The 23,715-nt window shown below is 36.5% G+C and overlaps 1 protein-coding gene across 2 annotated transcripts; it reads left to right on the top strand.

The window, feature by feature from the left end:
• On the top strand, window positions 1-22,754 carry nectin4b (nectin cell adhesion molecule 4b). 2 transcript variants are annotated; one of them, XM_055058362.1, is made up of 11 exons: window positions 1-367; window positions 7,125-7,322; window positions 7,803-7,970; window positions 10,615-10,893; window positions 13,823-13,940; window positions 17,999-18,150; window positions 18,699-18,849; window positions 19,037-19,112; window positions 19,351-19,410; window positions 20,071-20,271; window positions 20,979-22,754. In XM_055058362.1, the coding sequence occupies exons 1-11, from the start codon at window positions 322-324 to the stop codon at window positions 21,273-21,275; spliced, it is 1,746 nt and encodes a 581-aa protein (XP_054914337.1). In that variant the 5' UTR covers window positions 1-321; the 3' UTR covers window positions 21,276-22,754. The 2 variants fall into 2 exon arrangements, with proteins under 2 accessions (XP_054914337.1, XP_054914336.1); XM_055058361.1 differs by having other exon boundaries at window positions 7,122-7,322.
• The last annotated feature ends 961 nt before the right edge of the window (window positions 22,755-23,715 follow it).

Here is a 23,715-nt window from a genome sequence, read left to right as displayed (position 1 = left end):
TCTGCGGCTCTGCGTGACGAGCGGACAGGTTTTCGTTAGACAAACACACACTGTGTTCCTTTCTGCTGTTTGTTTGCGCACAAACAGTTTTTTCTGCTCCTGCAGCAATTTGCATTCACCTCTAATGAAGTCAGCGCGGATCCACAGGAGCGTCACTCAAATGCGGATTTTTAAGCTAAAAACCCCGAAGAGGAGCTGAGGAAGAGGGAGAACGTCCTGGGCAGGTTCCCGAACCCTGACCCCAACCTGACCCTAACCTGACCCTGACCCATAACATGATCATTTAAACAGGGAAACTAAAAGCTGCAGTTCGGGGTACAGATGGAGTCGATGACTGGACTTCTGCTTCTTCTGCTTCTTCTTATCGGTGAGTTAATCTGATTAAACCGGTTCTGAGTTATGTAGTCTTGCTTTTCTAAGGTTTAGACTTGAAAAGATTTAACTTTAATCTGATTTTACTGCAAAATGTCATCAGAAACAAGTTTTCATTTGCTAAGAAAGACGCAGGCTGCAGTACGCCACGCAGTGACCCCACTCACTGCGTGGCGTAGAAAGCTGTTCAGATCAGAACCCAGTTTCTTTTAACTTTGTTTTAAATTTTGTTTTCAACACATTTTACTCAGATTAAGCTCAGTCTTAATGAAGTTTGAAAAATTCACTCAATCAATTTTAGTGTTAAACTTTACATGCTTTCTTTTAATCAAGGTTTTTAATTTTGATTTGCAAACATTTTATTCAGATAAGGTTAAGTCTAAAGATTTAAATGTTCATCATAAGGAATTTTAAAGTTAAACTTACAGATACTTTGTTTTAGAACAGCATCTATTTTTGTCAGGGAAACAAACTCTCAGCCTGTTTGACAACTATTGCAGCTCATAAAATGCTGCTGCTGCTGCTGCTGAAAGGTTTTCTGTTCCTGTTTGGGAGGTTTATTTGTTCCCTCCTAACTTATTATTTAAGTCTGTCTTGCATCTGACCTTTACCTGCCAACTTTTTATGATCGAAGAGAAAGAAAGTATTGGAAGGAAGCTTTATACTTGCATTGTCTGAGACAGTTCCCTGCATGTTTTGAGCTCTTATTATAGTTATTATGTTAATCTTCAGCTCTTTCCAGGAGGTGACGTTTGTTGTGAGTTGTTCTTGTTCAGGAAATTCTGCATATGCTTTATTTTTTTGTGGTGAGAACGTAAGAAATCCCACATTTGTTCAGGTGTGGCTGCATAGAGATCATAATTACCTCAGGGTGCAAAAACACCTTGGAGATATTTTAGAGCGAAGTTTGGATTTTCTTTTTCTTTTGCATTTTATAACCAGTTTTCTTAAAAAAAATGTTTTTACTGTAATATGCTAAATATCTATATCTTATTCAGTATAGATAGTTTGGATATTTCTGAATTTTCAAGCAAATGTTTTCTAATTGGGGTTTGCATGTTGTGTTTTTATCCTTTCGCTCAGAATTTCAACATAATAAGAAATAAAACAGGAATTTAGCCGAAAACCTTCCATCAAACTGTGTTGAAGACCTCAAATAATGATATTTTTTTAATACAAAATACATTAAAAATAATTCAAATGTTTCACAATGACTGCATTTTTACTGCAACATTGCAGAATGATTATCTCAATGCACTTAAAAAAATAAATCCAATTAATTTAGAGCCGATCTAAATTAGTTCAGAATTAGGGGAATATATTTAACCAAAAAGGTGAAAACCAAGCAACAAACTGTTAGAGAAACATTTTTTTTTTCTCGGCGCTCACGTCTGAAATGTCCTAATGTGGCACCGAGTGGGTGGCGTCGAAGAACGCAAACGTCCTCTTGCTGACATTTCCCACCCTGACATGAAGTAAAATCAACAGGGAGGTTAAAATGTGTTTGTCAGTGTTGAGATGTAGCTGATAGTGTCTGCAGGTTTGGTGGGATCTTTCCCACCAAACCTGTGTTGTGTTGTCATTTACATTCTAGTAGATGATGCAGTTTCAACACAAGGACGTTTAATCTGCCGTTTTTCCTGATATTTCATGTCCTGAAGAGCTTATAAACACAGAAATGTTGGTGTTACAGCTCAGTAAGCTCATGCTTCCAATGGAGATTTTTGGTGGAATGTTTTGACTTTTGTTTGATGGCGACTGAGCCGCGGTGCTTCAAAATCTCAAGGATCAGCTCCTAAATTTTCCACCAGCTCTGGAGGATCTGGTGCTGGTAGAAATATCTGAGACGTTTATGTTGAATTTGAAAGGATGTAAGACTCTGAGCTGTTTACCTGAAACAGACTTGATGTCCTCTGAAGGTGACGATCACTCTGAGTGTCCGGATGAGAAATCAACCTTGTTGACAGGATGATGGATTTTGCCTTAGAGTTCACATGATGCTGAAAGAATCAGTTTTCTACATTTTGTTGAACTTGGTTGTTCCTGCTTTGTTACTCCCGCTGCATTCCTACAGTATTTTTGTCTTTAACTTAAAGGTTGTCTTCAGCTATTGAGCTTCATTGAACAGGTGCACAAAACATGTTCAATACACTTTACACAGAACCATTCTTGGGTAATGAGAATGTTTACATTCATACAAGATAATGTCTGCAAACAGATGCACAATTATACAACTGGACATCTTTGAAAAGCAAAAGTGGAGCCTCATACTCAACCAATAAAAATGCAGCAAGTGGTTTCTGGGTGGTAGGCAAATAAACTTGTTTTTTCCAGCACCCATTGTACAGCAAATACAGCAGTAAAACCAGCTGACCAAAAGTGCTGGAGCTCTTCTGAGTCGCTAGAAAACGGCGTAGTAACCATAGGATGTGACTTAATCAATCAATCAATCAATCAATCAATCAATCAATCAATCAATCAATCAATCAATCAATCAATCAATCAATCAAATTTTATTTGTATTTCAGCAGCAAGGCTTTTCAAAGTGCTTTACATCATAAACACAAAAACACAAAGTCATGCAAGACATCCGGTCACCAGAAATGTTTTCTTTCAAGGATGTGGGATGTTTTTGGAAGCAGTAAAAGCCGAAATCAAAACTCACTTCCAAGAAACTTTTCAACAAGAAATAAATCTCGCTTTAACGTCAATAATGTCTGAATATTGATGAAAAAATACCAGGTATAAATGAAATGATCTGTCAGCGGGACCAGTGTTTTTTCATTAATATTAAGGAATTATCGACTTAAAACAAGCTTCTATAGACTTGCTAAAAGTTACTAGTAAGTTAGTTTTGTATTATTTAAAATGTATTAAGATATTTGCAATGGAAACTAAATATCCTCCTTGAATGAACCTCCTTAAATTTATAATTTCCTCAATATTTTTGTGCAAAATAACTTCTTACTCTAACAATTTAATTTATATGAAGACATTTTATACATTTTTCATCAGATAAAATGTTAAATTTAGTAAATAGAATTAAATTTATTTTTCATAAAAACTTTTTTCTGGAATGGGTTAAATGTGCTATTATTATAACCCCAAAGCTTCTTCAGTTTTCTGGTTTTGATGAAAATGACTAAAGAAAACTCACTAAGTAAGATGATTTATGAGAAGATATTACAAGACAAAAACAACAGGGATTTTGTTATTTGTCCACTTTTTTAATAAAACAGTCTTCTACTCGGATCAGTGTGAACCCTCTGCAGTGTCACCTGCAGCTTGAAGCTGTCTGAACTCAGGCGCCTGCAGGTAAAGTCTTAGATTAAATGCAAGTTGCGTGAAGGTGCGACAGAATGCGGCTCGGGCGCATTCTTTCTCCTGAACATGAGTCAGAGGTTGTTGTGCAACCGGCATCTTCCTGTTTTCATGACTAATTGTTTCCCTCCTCTGCGTAGTTTAAAGGCACTGACAGAGACGAGGTCAGAGAGCAATGCTCCGCTTAGAAGAAAACATAATGTTATCAGGCTCTTGGTTTCAACAGGTGTGAGAATCTCAGGTGTGATGGAGTTACTGTCACTCTGAGGGGACTGGGAAAGCCTGAAGGGCAGCTTTGTGAAGTCGTGTTTGTCTAGAGTGTGTGAACAGTGGTTAACTCTTTCTCTCTGTTTGCTGCTGATTTTTTTACCTCATCTTTGCCTTCCTCTAAAACCTCGTTTAATCTGATTCTGTCCATCCAAGGTCTTTCTTTCTCTCCTGCACTGCAAAAACACAAAATCTAACCGAGTAATTTGGTCCAGTTCAGAGGTGGGCCGACTGAACTCAAGTAATACTGGCAATACTTTAACATACATTTACTCAAGGAAAAGTGAAAAGTAGCCGTTCAAGAAATTACTCATAGAAGAGTTGAAAATTACTCCACTACTGAGTTACTGATCAAATTATTAATCAATTAACATTTAAAAATTACATCATCAGATGAAACAAACTATAAAGTTAAGAGGAAAATTTGGTATTTGAAGGATATAATTAATATAAATAACAAAATCAGGCAAAAGAACATTTTTCCAAATCAGTTTCTTTCAATATAAAACTGATAAAACTTTAAAACCTGCAGGCGTGTCAGTGTCTGATGTTTTTCATTTAGCGGGCAAAAAATCCAGAAATTTACCCAAGTAAGAGTAGAAACACTTCATAATAAAATTACTCAAGTAAAAGTAGAAATACAACATAGTAAAAATACTCCTAAAGGTAATTTCTTTCAAAAAGATACTCAAGTAAATGTAATTGAATAAATGTAACTCGTTGCAACCCAACTAGTTTCTAGTGAATATATGTTTGTACACTTAAAATAATAGAAAAACTAACTTATAAGTAAGTTTTCAGAAAGATATAGGAGCTTGTTTTATGTAATTAATTTCTTAAAATTGATGAAAAGGTAGTTTAGTTTCACTGGCAGATTATTTCACTTATAACTTGGCATTTATATTATTAGTGAAATACTTTGCTAATATAATTGGAATTTTTTAAATCCATGTTAAGGAATTACTGACGTAAAACAAGCTGCTCGAAAACTCATAAGTTAGTTTTTGTCTTATTTTGAGTTTACAAGATATTTGCACTAGAAAATTGACAAAAATACCTGGTGGGATTTTGTGTTTTTGCAGTGCAGATTGACGCCTCGTCTCTGTGGGACGTCTGGACGTTTGCATCCTTGCAGGATCTGTGGGATTTTGTGCCCGATATTGGCAGCTTTGTAATCATTTATCGGGTTTGTGAATCAGTAACCGGAGAAGAAATAAACGTGTTTGTCCTAGAAATCAAAGTTCATTTGCTTGGTGTTTCCGGCCTGAGCTTTTAATTCACCGCTTTCAAGGAGAAATGCAGCGTTTAACTCACAAAAGCCACTAATGAGTTTTAAAAATCTAGAAAGAAGAAATAAAGTTACAACTTGTCTGAAAATGTGATTTATGCAGCTTTACTGGAAATACAAAGTTAAAAAAGGAATTGAGATAAATCTGTTTCTTCATTTGCGGCAATAAAATGTTTCCTTATTTAGAAATAAGAATTGTTTGATTTCAATATATCTCTAATATTGCATGATATTCTGATAATTATTATAATAATGAAGACATAAAGTGCAAAATGTGTCAAGTTTTATATGACTAATTATCAGAATAATCAACTAAAGTAATTGTTAAACTTTTCTGACAAATAAGAGCAGAAATGTTATTCAAAATGAGTAAAACTGCACAAATACCAGCAAGGATGTAAAGATTATAACTTTTTTGGAAGCAGTGGTTGTTATTGGGTATTAACAGCTGCTGGAAGGGGAAGGATCTCGGTTGATGCTCCGCCGTGCGCCGTGGATGCAGCCGATGAAGCTCTCCGGTTCAGCAGCAGTTTGGTTTTAAAGCCAGAAGAGACCATATTTGGTCTGCTAATTATAAACATTAAGCCACTTATGAGTCTAAGTAATTATTGAGAAAAACATTAATAGGTACAAAACATCCTGAGGATCCTGTAGTTCCTGAGAATCGACCTCACTTCCTGCTTGACAGATTTGCGGATGGTTTAGATGGGAAGCAATCCGTCTGATGAAGATTAATGTCAAATATGGGGAAAATTGTGTAACATGTGACTGAAAGGTTCATTAATTGTTTTCTTAAAGTGATAATAGACCAAATACTGAACAATATCACCAAAAAAAGCCAAACTCTTCAATATAAAAATAGTTTTTTTTACATCATCGCTGAAACAAGCCCTGCAGAGATGAAACTACAGCAGTCACTTATGAGTGAGGAAATCAGGATTAGTAGTAAACCTCCTGCAGTATTGTTCGCTGTGAAACAGGAACACCTTAATACGTCTTAAAATAAAAGACTTAACTCCATTTGAAGAGCCGTGCTTTAGTCTCAGTGCACATGCGTGTTTTCTCCATGATGCTGAGGTCCAAGTCAAGCAGGTTGGGCGAACTTTTAGCTGTAGCTTTTGGGAGTGTTTGTCTGTAAACAAATCTATTGACGCTGTGCATCACTTCCTTTGTAAAGCACTGAAGGAGAAAGTGGCTCTCTTAACAGATCAAGTTTTCTTTCTCTTATAGTAGGCGTTGCATTTCTTTGATTTGCATTGATATAAAGTGAAACACTCACTGAGTGATGAAGCATTTTTGATGTTATGCAATTCATTGATCGTTCCTTATTTCTATTTGTGCAGAAGTTTTGGGTAATGAAAGCGTAAAGAGTTTACAAATTCTACTTTTGTTTTGCAAAAAAGAGGCATTAAAATGCTGCAGAGGTCCAACAAATTCATTGTTCTTCCAATTAAATTTAATAAAATGTTATGACTTGCAGGATTATTATATTCTGCAAGTTACATTTAAAATAAAAAACATCATTTCATCAGTTTGCAAAAAAAGATATATTAAGAGAGATCGCATGTACAACCTGAGAGAAACAGACACTTTTTAAGAACCAAAAATTAGAAGTAAACAAATTTAAATTGCCTGTTTTCTGTTTAAACTTGTATCTTTTTATTTTTGGTCAGTTGTTTATGGTATTGTGAAATCATTTTTGAAAGAATGGCTACTTCTTTATCTTCAAACTTTCCCTTTAAAATAAGTTCAATTTTCTGAATTTTGCTACATCTGGTTTTACTGTTTGGTTTCTCTAGATGTCCTAGTTCAAGCATTCCTCCTATCAACACCTTTGTCTCTGATTGATGACCTTGTTCTGCTTTCTCCTCAGCAGAATGCGTTCAAGGGGCCTTTGTGGAGCCTCTGCAGCCCAACACCGACCTCATGGGGTTGACTGACACCCAGACCAGACTCCCCTGCTGGTACCAGCCGGAGGAGAACCAGAGGATGGTGCAGGTCTCCTGGGAAAAGGTGTTCCCAAATGGAACCAGCAAGCCGATCATCGCGGCCCACTTCACTGAAGGGATTATCGGTATATTATACCCATAACTGTAATATCTCCAAAGACATAAATGTAGCTAAAGCATTTAATGCATATGTGTCAATTTTGTTTTGTTAAAAATGTAAAACAAATTATTGCAACATTTCTTCTTTTGCTTGCCAAACAATGAACTTTAAGCACAAGTCTAATTTCTCTAGAAGAGAAATCTGTGAATGATTGAAAATCTGAAACATAAAAATGGAAAAAAAAAACCTCCAGACTTTTTTTCTTTAACGGCTTTTATTGTGTAAAAAGGATTTCTTCATATAAGGTGAAAAGTTCACTTAATCTTTGTGTATGTTCATAAATTAAACTTTAACAAACAACTCAAAATAAACTTTTAACCCTTTATTTATTTTTGCTTTTTTTAAGAGCAAAACTCTTTCACCAATGCTGTAAAATAAGATTTGCTTTGTCCTGTAAAGGCTCAAGTTCCTCAGTTTGACCTGTTTTTATTATTTTTTCCTCCAGGTCTTGAGAATCGTAAAGAAGTGAGGTTTGAGACCTTCAACCCAATTTCTGAGAGCTCAGCTCTGCTCCTCCAGGTCACAAAGGTGTCAGACGCCGGCGTCTACCGGTGCCACATCGCCACCCATCCCCAGGGAAGCTTCGACAGGACCATCAGGCTCACCGTGTGGAGTAAGTTTCACGCTCTCCATTTTTCTGATGCATCTTACTAATCATGTTTGGGTTGTTTGATAAAACCATAAAGAGAAGAGCTGCCAACAAGGGTGGTTTGATGGTTTCACAATCAGGGCCATAAATTACTAGAAGCACTTATTCTGTCTTTATACGGTTCACTGCTACGGTGTGTGAAAAAGTCTGAAATGATTGCAAAATGTTATCTGAGAAAAGACCAGCTGTGGAAAATATCTACTACCTCATCTAATTGTGTTGGATGGTTTGTAATAATAAAAAAACTTTTGCCAGGTGAAATTCTGGAGTAAACAGCCTGCAAACATGGAGGACATTTTTTTTAAAACAGCGGCGGGATTCTGCTTAATCTGTCATTTTCAAATATTTCACATAAAATTCAACCTGTGGACACTTTACTGAAGTATTATTACTAAAGAAACTTGGAAACATAAATGAATTTAAGGAGAAAAGAAATGATGTTGGTTTTCTCTGGCCAGGTTTTGCCATTGTGCACCAGTGTTTTCTGTAGATAAACTCATTTATGACGGTGTTTTTATAGTATTTTCCCTTTTTTGAGGCTTGTTTCCACTTCCTGAGTGGATCACATGAGGTAACATTCGAATCATCGCAGCAGCTGTGGGAACCTGATGCTATCACTTCTGCTGCCAGTCATTGTCGGCAGTGATGCTCCGAGCGTCAGGGCTTGTTTTGGCACGCCTCGGATCACTAATCCACACAGACGAGTAACTGACAGCCTCCAGTCCTGAACGTCCCTGAAACATTTGATAATTTGCATGTAAAACGTCCGACGAAGACGTTGTAACAACCTGGAACTGAACCAACCTGCTCAAGCAGACCAAAGAATATAAACACCGTCCATGTTCAGCACTTTCATTTCATTTATGCCCATATATGAATTTACATGTTTTTTTCTGCAATCAAATCTTAAAATATTGAAAAATAGCTTTCCTTTCAGGATTTTGTGATTTAAAAAAAATATTTCTTATAATCAAAGTCACATATTTTGTGATGCTAATTATTTGTAAGGAATTTTTACAATATTTGTGCAAATGCAAAGATTTTCTGGGTCTTCGGTTCTTGAGTTTGACACGTGATCTACACCAAACTGTAGTCTGCTGGTTGCAGGTTCATTTTGCAGATGTGATGTCATTTATTTAGGGTTTTAAGAGATTAAAACATAACAGCTTTGTTGCTATTGCTTTTTTTTTTTAAAGAAATTATCCAAAGACGTGTGCAGAGATTGATCAGATATCAGATGATCATGACTTTCCTGTGAGTCACAGCGAGTTGGACACAAAATAAAAACAAAAGTATTTACGTGTAAATACATCTGATTATGCTGCAAAATCCCGATCAGAGTTTATTCTGATGAGCTTTCAGGAAAAAGTGAGCGAGTTTCTGTCGAAACTATTGAAATGAGATGAAACTCAATCCTAAACCTCCCAGAAACCTTTGTAATTAAATCCTGGTGTTACTCGGTCTGATTAAATCCATGTTTCACCTAAAAATCTGTGACATGTAAATAAAAACCAGAGTGGATCATCATAAAACCCAACTATTTTTAGTTACAGTAAAAGAACAAGATATTTCCCTTACTGTCTCTCTTCTTATTTAATTACCTTTAAAAGATTTTTGTGCCCATTCTTGTTACTAATGGATATTAAAAGAGTGTTTGTGACCCAACATTTCGACTCAGAAACATTTCGGTCATAGTTGATTTGGACGTTTTGCTTGGACTCAAAGCGTTTAATGTTTTAGTGATTAAAACATTAAATCCATTTTTTACAGAATCTGTCTTGCAGACAACTGAAGGTTTTGTGTCAAAACTGGCTGATATGTGGTGTTTATTTTATTCATTTTAAGTTAAAGTGAATCAAATCTCATGAGTTTAATCTCATTAGAAATGACCCCATAGCATGATGCCGCCTCCACCATGCCTCACTGAAGTATCTGGGTTCTTTTGGTGATGTGTTGGGTTTTTGTTTTGTATAGGTTAACAATAATAATAATGATAATTAATAATGAAAGAAAAAGATGATAATAATGATGAAAAATAACAATGATATTGGAAAAAAGATCAAAATGAATACAATAAAAATAAATTAAAAATAACAGTAAAAACTACTTAAAATAATGAAAAAATAATGAAAATTACTTTAAAAATTTTTTATAATTACAATAATTCTGAAAACAGTAAAAAATAGTAAGAAAAATAAAGAAATGGTAATAATAACAAAAAAAGAGACATGTAAAGTAGTAAAAACAGCAATAAAAATCTCCATTAATATAATATTTCTGTTTCCACTGCAGACATTTCACTTTGCTAAAGTAGGGCAGGTGCAGGTGTGCTATTGCAAACTGGGTATTGTTTCCTAAAGCTGGACTTCCTTTAGGTGGACAGCAGCCATTGTGTTGGTACAGAAAACGATCTAGGAGGCTAAAATGTGAACAGGAACCTCCTTATGTTGGTTGAAAAGCCAGGAATACCATTTGTATGCATCATCTGTGGACAATCCCTAAAATAAAACAAAAAGTATTTCTGGTCAGTGTCGCCCTGCAGTTTCACTTAGAAAACAAACATGAACCTAAAAATACTAACCAACAAATATCTCCCTGTTCTCGTCAGTGCTACCCATCTCCTCCGTGGAATCGGAGAACCTGGTGGAAGGCCAGGTGTTCGGCCTTGCCGCCACCTGTCGGGCCGTGGGCTACCCCAAACCCTGGCTGTCCTGGGACACCGAGCTGCCCGGCCAGACCAAGAACCACACCGGGGAAGACGGGAAAGCGTTCATCCAGTACTGGCTCCACCCGCTGCGCAGCATGAACGGCAAGAAGCTGGACTGCTTGGTGTGGCATCCCAGCTTGAAGGAACCCCGCAGGATAGCGAACCCACTGGTGGTCCAGTGTGAGTACAGAACAGACGATGAACCAGTTAGGACCCGTTAGGACCAGTTAGGACCAGTTAGGACTAACATGCTGTTGTTGTTCAGAGTTACCAGTCTGTCATTGGGGGGAACTGGCCACAAAGCCAAATCAGTGGAATGACATGAATCAATTAAAGGGGATCTATTATGAAAAATTCACATTTCTATGTTTTTATGCTTCCTTTTGGGTTTCTACTGCTTCTAAAATACAGCAAAGTTTAAAAAAATCAACAGGATGGTTTTTACCAATAGTTTTTTGGAAAATTAGATCTTTTAAAAACCTCCCAATTGTTAAGTCAGTCAGTGGGTATTGATTGTGACTTAACTATCTTATGCAATATTACAAATGCATTGAAGGAATGCAAATAAACAAATAACTAAATCTTATTTCTATAATATAATAAACATTTTATTCCCTAAAATGCAATAACAAAGGATGAATCTGCAGTGAAAAAATACTTTCAGTATTGTGAAAATTTCTGCTTGACTTATTAATACAGTGCAGAGTTGATCAGTTGTTTTTTTTAATTAATTGATTAATAATTGGACAAAAGGTGCTCAGTAGGAGAAGCTAAAATTTTGTTTTGTACAATTTTGGCTTAATTGTTACTTTCAATATATTGTTTTCTAGAAATTGGTATTTTTAGAATCTGTTAGCTATTAATAAATTACTAAATTAATCACAATTAATCCTATTAATTATTTCAACCCTTATTCTAGATCGAGGTCCATCTTTCTCTCGTAAAGTTGTGACCATTGCGTGCTTCAGTGTGTATTTTTACCTGCTGTTGATTCTAAAAACAAAACAGTAAATTATGTTTACTGTTTTGCCTCTTTGTTGGCATTTAATTGAACTAAATCCGGCGCTGTCTCATATTGCAACGCCAGATTCCTAGAAGGAGTTTTTCATTGCTATTCGCAGATTTGCCCAAAGTTTTTCTGTTGTCACAGAGAAGTGAGACGATACGGGAAGATTTATTCCACTTAATTTTTACACGCTCAGTTATGCAAAGTTGGAATATCATTTACAGCTCTGGAAAAAATTATGAGACCACCTAAAATGATCTGTTTGTCTGTTTTACTTTATATAGGTTTATGTTTGAGTAAAAGGAACATTGTCCCCTTAATTTGATAAACTACTGACATGTCTCTGAAATTTCAAGCAAAAATGTTTTATTTATTTGCAGAAGATGAGAAATGGAAATGATGCAGTGCTTTCAGAACTCAAATAATGCAAAGAAACAAGTTGATATTCATTTAGAAACAACAATACTAATGTTTTAACTCAGGAAGAGTTCAGAAATCAATATTTGGTGGAAAAACCAGGAGGATTATAATGTATTTCAGTGGAGTGGGCTCTTAGTTTTTGGTTCCTGAACTGAATCCTGATGATCAAGTCTTGAGCATCAACGGCTTGCAGAGGCTTCATCCTCCACACTGACTGCTTTAACATACTAATCTGGCTGCAGCCGGCATCAAATTTTCTTCCTTTAGCGAAACTCTTGCAACCTCAGGGTGGAAAATCAGTCTTAAATAACTCAGCAAACTGAGCAAACTTTTCTCTGGGCTCGGAGCCAGCTTTGTTAAGATCTTCCTGTTCTGAAAAAAGATCGCCCTCTGTCCTTGAATCGTATTTATTCAGCCTTGGTTGTCTTTCTGTGGACGTAAGTGAGCCGCTAATGACAGATCAGGTTATGACCAGAGAAAATGCGGACGTACTCTGACCTCGTCTCTCTTTTCGTGTAGCCATGCTGACCTTTTACCATATCTGTGTCATAGTGACTCTTTGGTATTTGGATTTGTTGTGTTTGACAACTTTCAAGGTGTGGACTTGACTCATGAACTCGATGTCTTTGGAGTTTTCCGCTTTGGTTCACCAGAAATTAGCATGAACTGGTAAAATATACAAAAAACAAACATCCAGTTTTTCTGGATTTCTATCTGAAGAAAGAGTTTCCCGACTGGCAAACTGATTTACAAATTGGAGAAAAGCTCCTTAGATTTAAGCATCTTAGCAAATTTTGAGTAATCTTATTGTAATTTTCCTCCCTATGTGTAGGATTTGATCATTAACAGCAAACTTCTGATAATAAACTATACGATATTGTAACTTTGCCTGACTGAACAAAATGTTGCAGAACCGATCTTCCTGTGTTGTCACTTTGTTGCAGCAGCAGGAAAAGCTTGGTCATAACAGGTAGTCATCATGAAAACTTCCTTCGAGGGATCTATTTTAAGAGTTAGCTGCAGGTAAAGAAGGACGAGATCAAGTTCCCCAGTCGAAGTGGAATCAGTAAATGCAAGAGAATTTTTATTCTTATTCAAACCGTTCTCTGATATGAATTAGAATTAAATATATACCAGAAGGACACATAAACAAGAATATTTTAGTGCTGTCAATCACTCCTAAGTGTGGCGCTGCTCTCTCTCTCTCACCCCTTTACTCTCTGGTTCGCTGAATGCTAAGCTGGACGATTATTGTTTTTTCTAACAATAAGTTGTTTCTCTGCGATTAACACATTTAGCAGTGAGTACATGAGATTGATTAACAACACTAAGACCTGCCTCCTGTCTCTGATTGGTTGTTTTTTCCCCATTTCTTTAGACATCATTAGCGGCTCATGTGAGGAGGCTCATAGATCGATTGTTTCACAGATTATCGGTCTCAATGTATTTCGTTTTTTAAATAAATGTCACACACTGCACCTTTAAAAGTTGTCTTTTTCTAAATGTTCACAAGATTTTGCTTTTTTTTCCCTATAATTTCTGACTTTTGTTTTCTTTTATTTGGTTTTACTTCAACTACTGTTTCAGTTTCATTCCACCCGTCGTTGCTGAGACTTCTTTCTCTGAGAGAAAGAAGTTGTAGTTGAATTTTTTATAACTGCAATGCATGCCTCTTTGTTTCAGACCCCCCAGATCCCAAGATCTCCAGTTCTCCCAGTGACTGGCATGTTGGTTTGCAGAAGGCCGAGCTGGTGTGCGAAGGCAAGGGAAACCCAACACCCGAGAACGTCATCTGGACTCGGTACCATCATCATACCACACAAACCTACATTTTACCTCTGCTAATTACATGTTAATTCAGCACACTGCAGTGCTAAATTGCTCTTTACCTGCTGCTGGAATGTGAATGAAAACAATTACATGTTACACACTGGTACAAAGCAAAGCTGTTGCACTCGAGTTTAAAGTGGGACGACTTTTTCTGCTCGTTTCGCTGCGGAAATCAAAAGCCGTGGCATCGAGTTGTGAAACGTGAAGTGAGACTTTCTGGGGCAGAAGACGTTTTCACACGAGGGATGGAACCAGCGACATGTGGAAGAGCAGGAGACGCAAACTAAGCACTTAATCACAGAGCGATGCTTTAAATATCACTCTAATGTCTGGTGAAAACACAGGGTCTGTGCTTTAATTAGAGACACCGTACCAGCCATTACATCTCTGCATGTGCACATAGTAGTCGAATGCCGGGTGGAAAATCTTTAAACAGGAGACAATCTTTAGATATTAAAAAAGAATGGGATAATCGGATTCAAACTTGCCCATCGCTAATCAGATATAAAAATATTATCAGTCTTCTTGCATAACCGGTGCAGAGAGAGGTCTGCCAAACTCCACCTTTAAGATTTAATCTGATCTGTTTCAAGAAGAAAACACACCACTGTTTCTGAGGAAGTTGGTCTAAAATGAGAGAATGATGTTAAGGTTTTTGCAATATTGAACTTGCACATCCTGCTTTCTATTTAAAATGAGAAAGCAGGTGCAGATTAAAGTTGTTTTAGGTTGCAGATGTAAAGCTTACAATTATATATTTTTAAACCTGTTGCTGAAGGAAAGATAGCAGACTGTCAGCTTTTCTAACTTCGCTTTGATTTAGGTTAATTTTTTGTGCATCACTCACTCCTCTGCAGTAATTTTTATAGGTAATGATTTTTTTTCTATCATAGGCTTCATTTTGTGGAGCAGATTTTGCAAGTTTGAGAAACCTGATCTTTGGAAAAATCTATCGCACTTCAGAAATTAGAAAGTGAAGATGTTCCAGTCAAGATCTGAGTGATTTAAAATTTGACATTTGCAGATATTGAATCCTAATTTTAATAAAGGAATGACACTGGATGTGTTTGAGAACGCTGTAGGTTTAAAGTTCATTAAAATTGGTACATTTCAATGTTGTTTACATAAGAACTGTGATTATATCCCACGTAGGTTTCTCTACATCGATGTTGTTTTTGTGTTTTTGTCCTGCAACTGAAAGTTTAAAATTTTGACACATTAAACACACTTTTCAAAATAACATAGAAGATAATGTAACAAATCAAATTTGCTTTTAATTGCCTAAATACACAATATGCCTGTTTCAGGAGCATAAACTTGTTTATTTACAAATTTAAAAAACAAACAAGCCGAACTTACATCTATAATATGCTTAATTTGCTCAATTTAATATTTAAGATTTTTTTAAGGCTCAGAAATTAAATTTCTGAATTAAATAATTTTGTAAGCCTGCAGAAATCCTGATATTTCACCGTAAACAGAGCATTTATAAGTTAGCTTCAATGTGCAGAGCTGGGTAGCTAAAAACACTCTGTTGCTACAACTCATCGCCTAAAACACACAAAGCTTTTAAATGTCCTTCTTTACATATATTTGACATGCAGATTCACTCTCTAATAAATTCATTTCTTTCTTTCTTTCTTCTTCTGATGATTTTTTTCCCATGCTGCGCAGTTAGCTGAAGTGCTAAGCTAACGCTATTCTCTGTTTTCAGTTAACTGTGGAAGCAAAATATACAAAAAATGTTATTCTCCTGCTTCATAAACTTAACCATTTTCTTTTAAATGTCAGTTAGTGAACATAAACAAAGAGCTGCAGCAGCCAACATGGTATTTCTTTCACTGAGAACTTTATTTATTTTGTTTAGCTAGTTCAACAAAATGATTCACTGGCCTCTGTGTCACCCAGCTAGCTTTCATCTACATGGTAATTCGTCTGTCTGATTACTGGAGTACGACGTTCATCTAAGGCCGCAGCTGACTAACTGAGGCTCTTTGTTTAGCAGATGCAGGAAATCTATTTATGTCGCTACTCTTTCGATTTGGAATGAGGAAGAAATTTGACCTTTTTCTTTCTTTTACAATCCTCTGGATTCGCAGACATTTTCTTTAACTTATGGGTTAATGTTTTTTGTTTTTTTTTTACTGTGACATACAATCAGATGTGACATCTGGACTAGAGCCAGTTTTGGTTCTGTAGCCAAAAACAATAATTAAATTATATATCAAACACAGAGAAAAATGCGCAAGCATTTTATTTTAAAATGTCTCATGTGATTTGGCTCCATGTTGGTCCCAAAAAGATGAACTATGAGTTCAGAATTTTAAAATATTTTAGTTTAAATATTAAAACATGCATTCTTTACACAACAGTCAAACTTTAGGGGCCCATAAACCCTTTTTGCTGCACAGAGTGGACCAACAAGTCGACTTGATTGACAGAATCAACTATGGATATTCCTAAATTAATCATCGTCATTTGTTGTTATATTCATTTATATATACACTGTAACTTCTGGTATCATAACTTTAAAGTGAAAACAGTGCAAAGTAAAACAATGTTTGGAAAATGTTTTGCCAAACTTGGTTGTCTGGCTTTGCAGTGTAGGACCACAGTTTCCTCCATCCCTTGTTTGTTTGTGTTGTTTCACATTTTTGCTCTTTTCAAAACCACTTCAGTCACACAGATTCCAAAACTTTGACTGGAGTGTTTTTATTTGGTGTCTTTAAAAATCTAACTTTGATAAAAGTTATTAAGACTCTTTAAAAAAAAACACAAAAGCTTAAAAAATGTGCATGTTGCACATGAGTTTGCACATGTGCAAAACATCCATCTATCTATTTTCTACACCTGTTTAGTCCCTGCAGAGGTCAATTAGTGATTTGATTCTCCATCACACAGATGGAGAATCATTCCTACACATAAGAGACACTTAGAATGACAATTTACCCGAATATACAAACAAGGCTTAGAACTATGCAAAGAGAACAAATCACCTGAAAATTTATTTATATACATATATATATATAGAGATATATCTATATATATATGCAAGTATATAACATGCAAAATCCACAAAAAGACTCTGCGGTCCAGATTTAATCCAGTATTTTGTTGTTGCATGTTTAAGAACTGAGTTACTGAATGGTTTGTAGGAACATGAAATGACTTGTAACCCAGAAAGTGCAACAGCTTCTCAGTTTCTGACCCTTACTGCGAATTTGCTAGTGTAAATGCTACGTGTCTTGTAGTAACGCTCCACTGACCGCTTGGTTTCACTTGCGGCTGTGGACAATAATCTGGAAATGTCTCCGCATTATACCAACCCTGATAGTACTGATGTAGCGATAACTCGCTGTCAAAGACGAATTTTGTGAATCCAGATGCCAGATTAGGACATTTTCAGCTGCTGACTGTAGATTATTCGTCAGATAAAATATTCTCGTGTGACTTTGTCATAAAAGGTGGTCAGGGAAGCTAGGTGGGGCTCTGAGGTGCGAAACATGAGCCTGCTCCAGTTTCAGCGGGGGGTAAAGCAGTGATTAAATAGCCACTGCAGCTCAGGGAAACCAACTCAGCAACCTGAACCGTCTCAGTGGACCTGATCAGAAACTGGCCCTCCATTATGTGACGGTGATGCCTCTGCAACTGCACGTTATCCAGTCTGCATGCACCAACTAAGGCTGGCCTTTATTTAGTTTGTTTGGAAGACTGGGCTGCAGGTTTTGGTTCAGGTGCATGTAAAACAATAGTTTAGGGGTGACCTGATGGTAATCTTTTGTGTTTATTTGAAATGATTTCTTCCGTGATATAAACCAATAATTGTTGCATTTTAAGCTGTTACTCAACAAAGGCCTAAAACTGGAATGCATGTTTACTCTCTGCCTCCTTTTTCATTTTCCATTTGCTAAAGCGAGTCACACCCTTTTGTTGTTTCAAGTTGTGACTCAAGCATTCTGTGTGGTTCACCCCTCGCTGACATCTCTCCAAATTGGCTTGACATTTTCTTCTTCTTATTGTTATCATCAGGAAAGAAGGAGCTCTGCCAGACGGGGTGTCTGTCAAAGGAGAAAAGCTCATTTTCGGACGGCCCGTCCAGTTGAATGACAGTGGGACTTATGAGTGCGCGGTCAAGAACGCTGTAGGATCTGAAAAAACAGAGTTTATTTTGAAGATATCAGGTAAGATCTGGGAATCTCTCTGCATTGTACCAAATAAAAAGACAACAAAATTAGACGGTTTTCTCCTACTGTAGACTTGTGAGTTTGCTGCCCCCTTGTGGTGAATCTATAGTATCTACAGATATAATTACATAAGATGTGAAGTATTAAAGGTGAAAAGTACATACAAGATTGCAATATATTCATACACAAATTTACCAATATATCAGAATGAACTAAAACAAGGTTTTGCAAATGTATTTTTCAAAATAAAAATCTGAAAAGTGTGGCATGCAATTGCATTCAAGCCTTTTTATTCTGATACCTGTTAATTAAATTAGAAGTCTCAAATGACTTTTTTGTGAATTTAACTATTTTTTGAAGGTGTCTGAGGTTTATTACAGAAGATAAGTGAATAAAAATCATCATGAAGTTAAGATAACATTTAACAGGCCTGGGAGAAAATTTAGGAGAGGTTTTACAGGTTATAAGGTTATATTCAGGTTATATGTCTGATAAAAAAGAAGCGAGAGTTCAGGGTGCTAACTGCTTTAACTTTCTCCTGACAGAGCTGCCTATCCTGCAGCAAAGCCTGCTGCTGATTGTTATTTGTGCCGTGGCCGGCGCTTTGGTTCTGCTGCTGCTCATCGTGTTTCTGGTCCTCAAACGCCGCCATCTGAGAAAAACCAAAAAGCTGAAGATGGAGCTCCGGGAAACAAAGTGAGCTGAGCCAGGTTTTCTTTAGCAGAGTGAGAAACTAAATGAGGCTTTCCCTTAAAGCTCAAGCGATGATGACAGATTGGCTGTTAAATGTTTGGTTTCGAGTGCTTAACCTGTCACATTCTCAGACACGTTTTGTTCGATAAATCCTCTAAATAGGCTTGTTTTATTGTTTTGCTTTTTCTAGGGAAGAAATTAACTCTCTCTCGAGACAAGCCTCCTTCAGGAGACTGAACTCAACAGGCTCAATTTCACGAATTCAGGTATAAAAAAACCACCTGATACCTTGGAGATCAGAGACAAACCTCAGGTTGGCACTCGGGTCCGATTTGGGTGGAGCTGTGGAAGTCCGCAATTACAGTTTGCTGCAGCTTCAGACAAATCAGACTAAAGCATGATGCAGTTCTGTTGAACATGAAACTCAGAGTGAATTTCTTTGTTTTTCTGCACTCATGTTCACTCATTTTTTAATATATTAAATATTTTCTCCATATTTTGCAGCCTGAAGATTATGCCTTACTCAGAGTCGACAGCCACACAAAATACAGCCAAATGTCTCTGGTGAGTTTGAAATAATCTTGATTGGATGAAAAGGAGTTAAATTGTTGCAGCAGCAGGATTCAAAAAATATGTTTTTATTAGTTTCCAATAGACTATTTACATTTTGGAGCATGAAATGAGAATGAAATGATTTGTGAATCACTTAACAATTGCACTTCACAGAAAATGCAAAGACAAGCACTCATATTCAAAAAGGAGAGAATCTAAACATCTTTTCAAGATAGAGAGAAAATGTGGGGAAAATGTTTTAAGTGGAAAAAAAAATCTGCCATTGGAACTAGAACTTTTTAATCAATATTAAGGAATTATTGACGTAAAACCAACCCCCTTATCGTGCTGAAAAGTTATTGGTAGATTAGTTTTATCTTAATTTACAGGTAGAAAAACATTTGTGCTACAAAGTAGACCAAAAATACTTGGTAAGATTCTGTGTTTTTATAGTGCAACAGCATCATAAATACAGTAAATCAGCCTGAAACACAATAATGGGAATATTTAAAGCAGGTTTTAACTATATTTGTGTTGGTCTAATTCACTAAATTTTGATGAAATACATTAAAATTTATATCTTGAACATGACATAATGTCAAGCGTAGGACAAATGAATACTTCTCCAGATTGCTGGATGTTTATTAAAACTTCCACCTCGCTGTTTTGCAGGAGCGGCCCCACTATCAGGGCAGCCAGTCCACTCTGGGTGGGAGGTGGGGACCGCCAGCAGAGGTGCCGCGGGATGAATACGGGCGTCCCGTCGTCTGGACCGATGACAGACAGTGTCTGAGAGCCGCAGAGATGAACAGGGAGAAGGAGGAGCGCAGGAAACGGGTGGAGTCGTTCGTGAAGAACAGCAACATGTCGCTGGTATGCGTCAGCGCCTGAGTGGTTAGGCGTGATGTAGTTTTGTTTGTAATGTGATGGTTTGTTTATATTGTCAGTTTGGTTTTATAGAGATGGAGGAGAAACACAGAAACAAACAAAAACTGGTAGTCAACCTTTTTTTTTATTGCTGTGGAGGAAACTTTTCTTTTTAGGAGAAATTAAGTTGAACTGCGGCGCAGTTTTCCAGCCTCTTTAGGTCAAACTTTCACTATGCAAGTGAAATTGCTTGCTAATGTGCTTTCGATTTTGTTCTTTTTTGCGACATTTTAAAATCTTGCTCAATATTTGAGTGGCAATTCAATGGAAACGTAGCTGTTGACTTTGTTTCTCATCTGTTTTTGCATTTCTTCATCTCTGGGCATTTGAGATCTTTAACCAGACAACATCTATTTAAGATTAATTACGCTGGCCAGGCAGTAATCAGGGCTTGTGTGTGGCTAGTGCAACTGAATTAGAAAATGTGGTGAATCACAGTTAATTAATTAACGAGAATAACTGCACTGCGCCCTCGTGGGTTTTCCGTCGACCGAGTCGGCAATTTTTCAAGACAGTTTTTGATCCCAGAAACGTTCAAATGTAGGTTATTCCTGAAAACAAATGTACTGTTGCACCCAATGTGAGCCAGCATTCTTTACTGACCTTCACAGATCAAGCTGAGCAAATTTAACTTGTTTTGCCTTTTCCTTCAGGATTCAGGCCTTCCTGCCTCGCTGGTTCCCCTCAAGGTCCAGCAGGACGATGGCAACGGTCATAAGGAGCCTGACTTGGGTCACCTACAGGAAGACGACACTTCCCCAGGCGACGACTCGGTCGTTGAATCCTCCACAACGGAGGAACACGAGGAAGACGAAGGAAGGAGTCGGCATTGTCTTCAGGGAACGCTCAGTAAAATGTTTTATGAAAGCAATGGGGTCCTCAGGCCCAAAGAGAATCCCAACGCCATTTTCCTGCCGAGCCAAAATTATTACAAACCACAGCTTATCTAAACCTCTGACTTTCTTCCATAATTGGAAATGAGAAAAGCCTGTCAGCAATTTAGCTCTGACAGAGACTTTTATTTTGAAAAACAAAGTATGTAATTACTATGGACAGAAAAAAAAAGACAATTTTATTTGTTTATTTGACCTCCTGAACTTCTATTTTTACTTCATAATAACAGGAACCTTTTTAAACATTTTTGGGATATTTTTGGGCCATTTATTAAAAGAAAAGCGCTTACTCGACTCTGGAATCGTCGAATCTTGGAAGATCTACAGAGACTTCACTGACTGAACGCTTTTCCTCGGACTAAACATCAAGTCATCTGAACGAGAACTCCCACTGTCATCAAGAAATCTTACAAACCTCAGTTTCTCTGGCTTTACATTACAAACTTGAACTGGATTATTCTACAGAGATAAAAGATTATTAAAACAGATTTATTATATGTTTACTGACACATTGTACTGAACATGTTAAAGTGCATGGTTTCCCCTAGAAAGCCTGTTAGGGTTAATGCTGGTGGTACTGGTACTAGAGCAGCCAATCGGAAGCCCATCGTGTTTTGTGTTTAAAAAAATGTTTAATCACTAAATTTTAGAGGTCCTTGAGTCGGGATCACAATTTGAAAATGACAGCATGAGGCCAACCGGTAGGTGTAGGAATGGCACAATTGGTGCGTCCAGTTCAATGCGCCAGCTACAAACCTAGCTTGATTTGTCTATACTGTCAACGACACATGTACATGAAAAACAAATTTAAAATAAACAAATTATAAGCCTGGTGGCCTGCCAGGCTTATAATACAGCAGGGAAGCCTTGCAGTGCCTTAGTGCCTGAAATGCAATATTAGTGTGTATTTCTACTAACTAACCTTGTCATCAGTGGTCGTTTATGTGAGATAAATGGCTCTCTGCCCAGGGCGCCATGCCACCATGGGGCATCACTGACACTCCAGAGAGACTAAAGAAACAGTTATGTCAGTTTTACCCCCAACAAGTTTTTTAATGATTATTTTCATGTTTAGTTAATGGGAATTGGACTGCTACATCTAGCTAGCGTTAAATCTATTTTTTACTTAAGTCTTTGCATCAAAATGAAAATGAAGCTAATAATTGGTGGAATTTATGTAAATAAAATAAAATAAAATAATAATAATAATATATATATACAGTAATTTTAGCAGCAGTTGGAGTAATTATTGCTTTTCTGTTTCAAACTAAAACAGAGACAATGTTTTACGTTTCTGAGTAAATACTCAGATATGATAATCTCATGCTGGCCCAAGCCTATAGAGGAGTTTACTATATTTAATCTTACATATTCTGTTTTTCAATGTACATATTTTTGCTAGATTTATATGTTCTTTAATGTTTTTCTACGGGTCAAACAGGTTTTGCAGCTCGACAAATTTAACTCATTAAAATGTCTCTTGATTTATGTACAGGATGCATTTTCCCCTGCAGAATAAAAGCAGTGTTTACTGTCTGCGGCCTTATTGTTATGGTTCTTACGTGTAGCTACATATGAAACATCAGTTGCTACCTGCAGGAACTAAAGCGTAAAGGGAGGAACTGTGATAAAAATGAACACATTTGAAGAAAAATGTGGATTTTATTGGACAAAACTGGACAGTAAATTATCACAGATGAGCAGCTGGATGAACTGGACCTTTTATTTTATATGAAGAACGCTGTTGAACATAATGAATATTTGTTTGTATATGTGTTTTATTGTAAGAAAGTCAAATGTAAATAACTAAGATTTTATTATTAAAATTACAACATATGGGATTATAAAAGCAGTCATTGAGAGGCTGTTGAGGTTTATTGTGGTTCTGACTTTCATGTATTAATGTTTCCTTTTCTCCAGTGATGGGAAAATGAAGCTGTTGTTATAAAGGGACGTTGAGAAACGTGAAGATACACCCAGGAGGCAAAAGTTATTGTTTCGCCCAGGAGATTATATGCTTGGCTGCAGGTTGGGCTGGGAATAAATTAGCTGGGTGTAAAAAGATAAATAGATGAGTTTCAAAATTCCAAGCCCTTTACCGTTACAGCAATGGGCTTGGCTTAATTTGACACAAAGCTGAAAACTCAGATCAATCCTGTACAATATAAATGTAATATAAACCTTAAGAAGCCTTTTAAATATGAAAAGTGGTGTTAAACATTGTTTTCAGCTTCATATCTTTTTTCAACTTCAAAAGATTCTTTATCAGTTTCAAAATTTTTTAATCTTTTTTTTCCAGTTTTAAATCTGTTTTTTCTTTTTTTTCCATTTTTCTGTTTCAAAATTTTCAGTCTATTTTTTTTTCTTAATTTGAACAAACTTTATGGCTTCCATTTACCCTCATACATTTCTAGTTTTGTGGTGAATTTCTTGTCTACAGAATAACATTTCAGGAAGCCCTCAAACCAAATCAGTGAATTGATAAGCGAAACATTGA

This window comes from Poeciliopsis prolifica, unplaced genomic scaffold, assembly GCF_027474105.1.
Source record: "Poeciliopsis prolifica strain line A6 unplaced genomic scaffold, Auburn_PproV2 SCAFFOLD050, whole genome shotgun sequence".
Lineage (NCBI taxonomy): Eukaryota > Metazoa > Chordata > Actinopteri > Cyprinodontiformes > Poeciliidae > Poeciliopsis > Poeciliopsis prolifica.
The sequence above is the reverse complement of the archived record's forward strand: the minus strand, read 5'-3'. Positions and strand labels throughout refer to the sequence as shown.

Excerpts from the sequence above, each read along its gene's own strand:
- nectin4b (XM_055058361.1), top strand. The coding sequence starts at position 322 with ATGGAGTCGATGACTGGACTTCTGCTTCTTCTGCTTCTTCTTATCG. Across the intron at positions 10,894-13,822 it reads GAACCCACTGGTGGTCCAGT|ACCCCCCAGATCCCAAGATC; the intron begins GTGAGTACAGAA and ends TCTTTGTTTCAG. Across the intron at positions 18,151-18,698 it reads GTTTATTTTGAAGATATCAG|AGCTGCCTATCCTGCAGCAA; the intron begins GTAAGATCTGGG and ends TTCTCCTGACAG.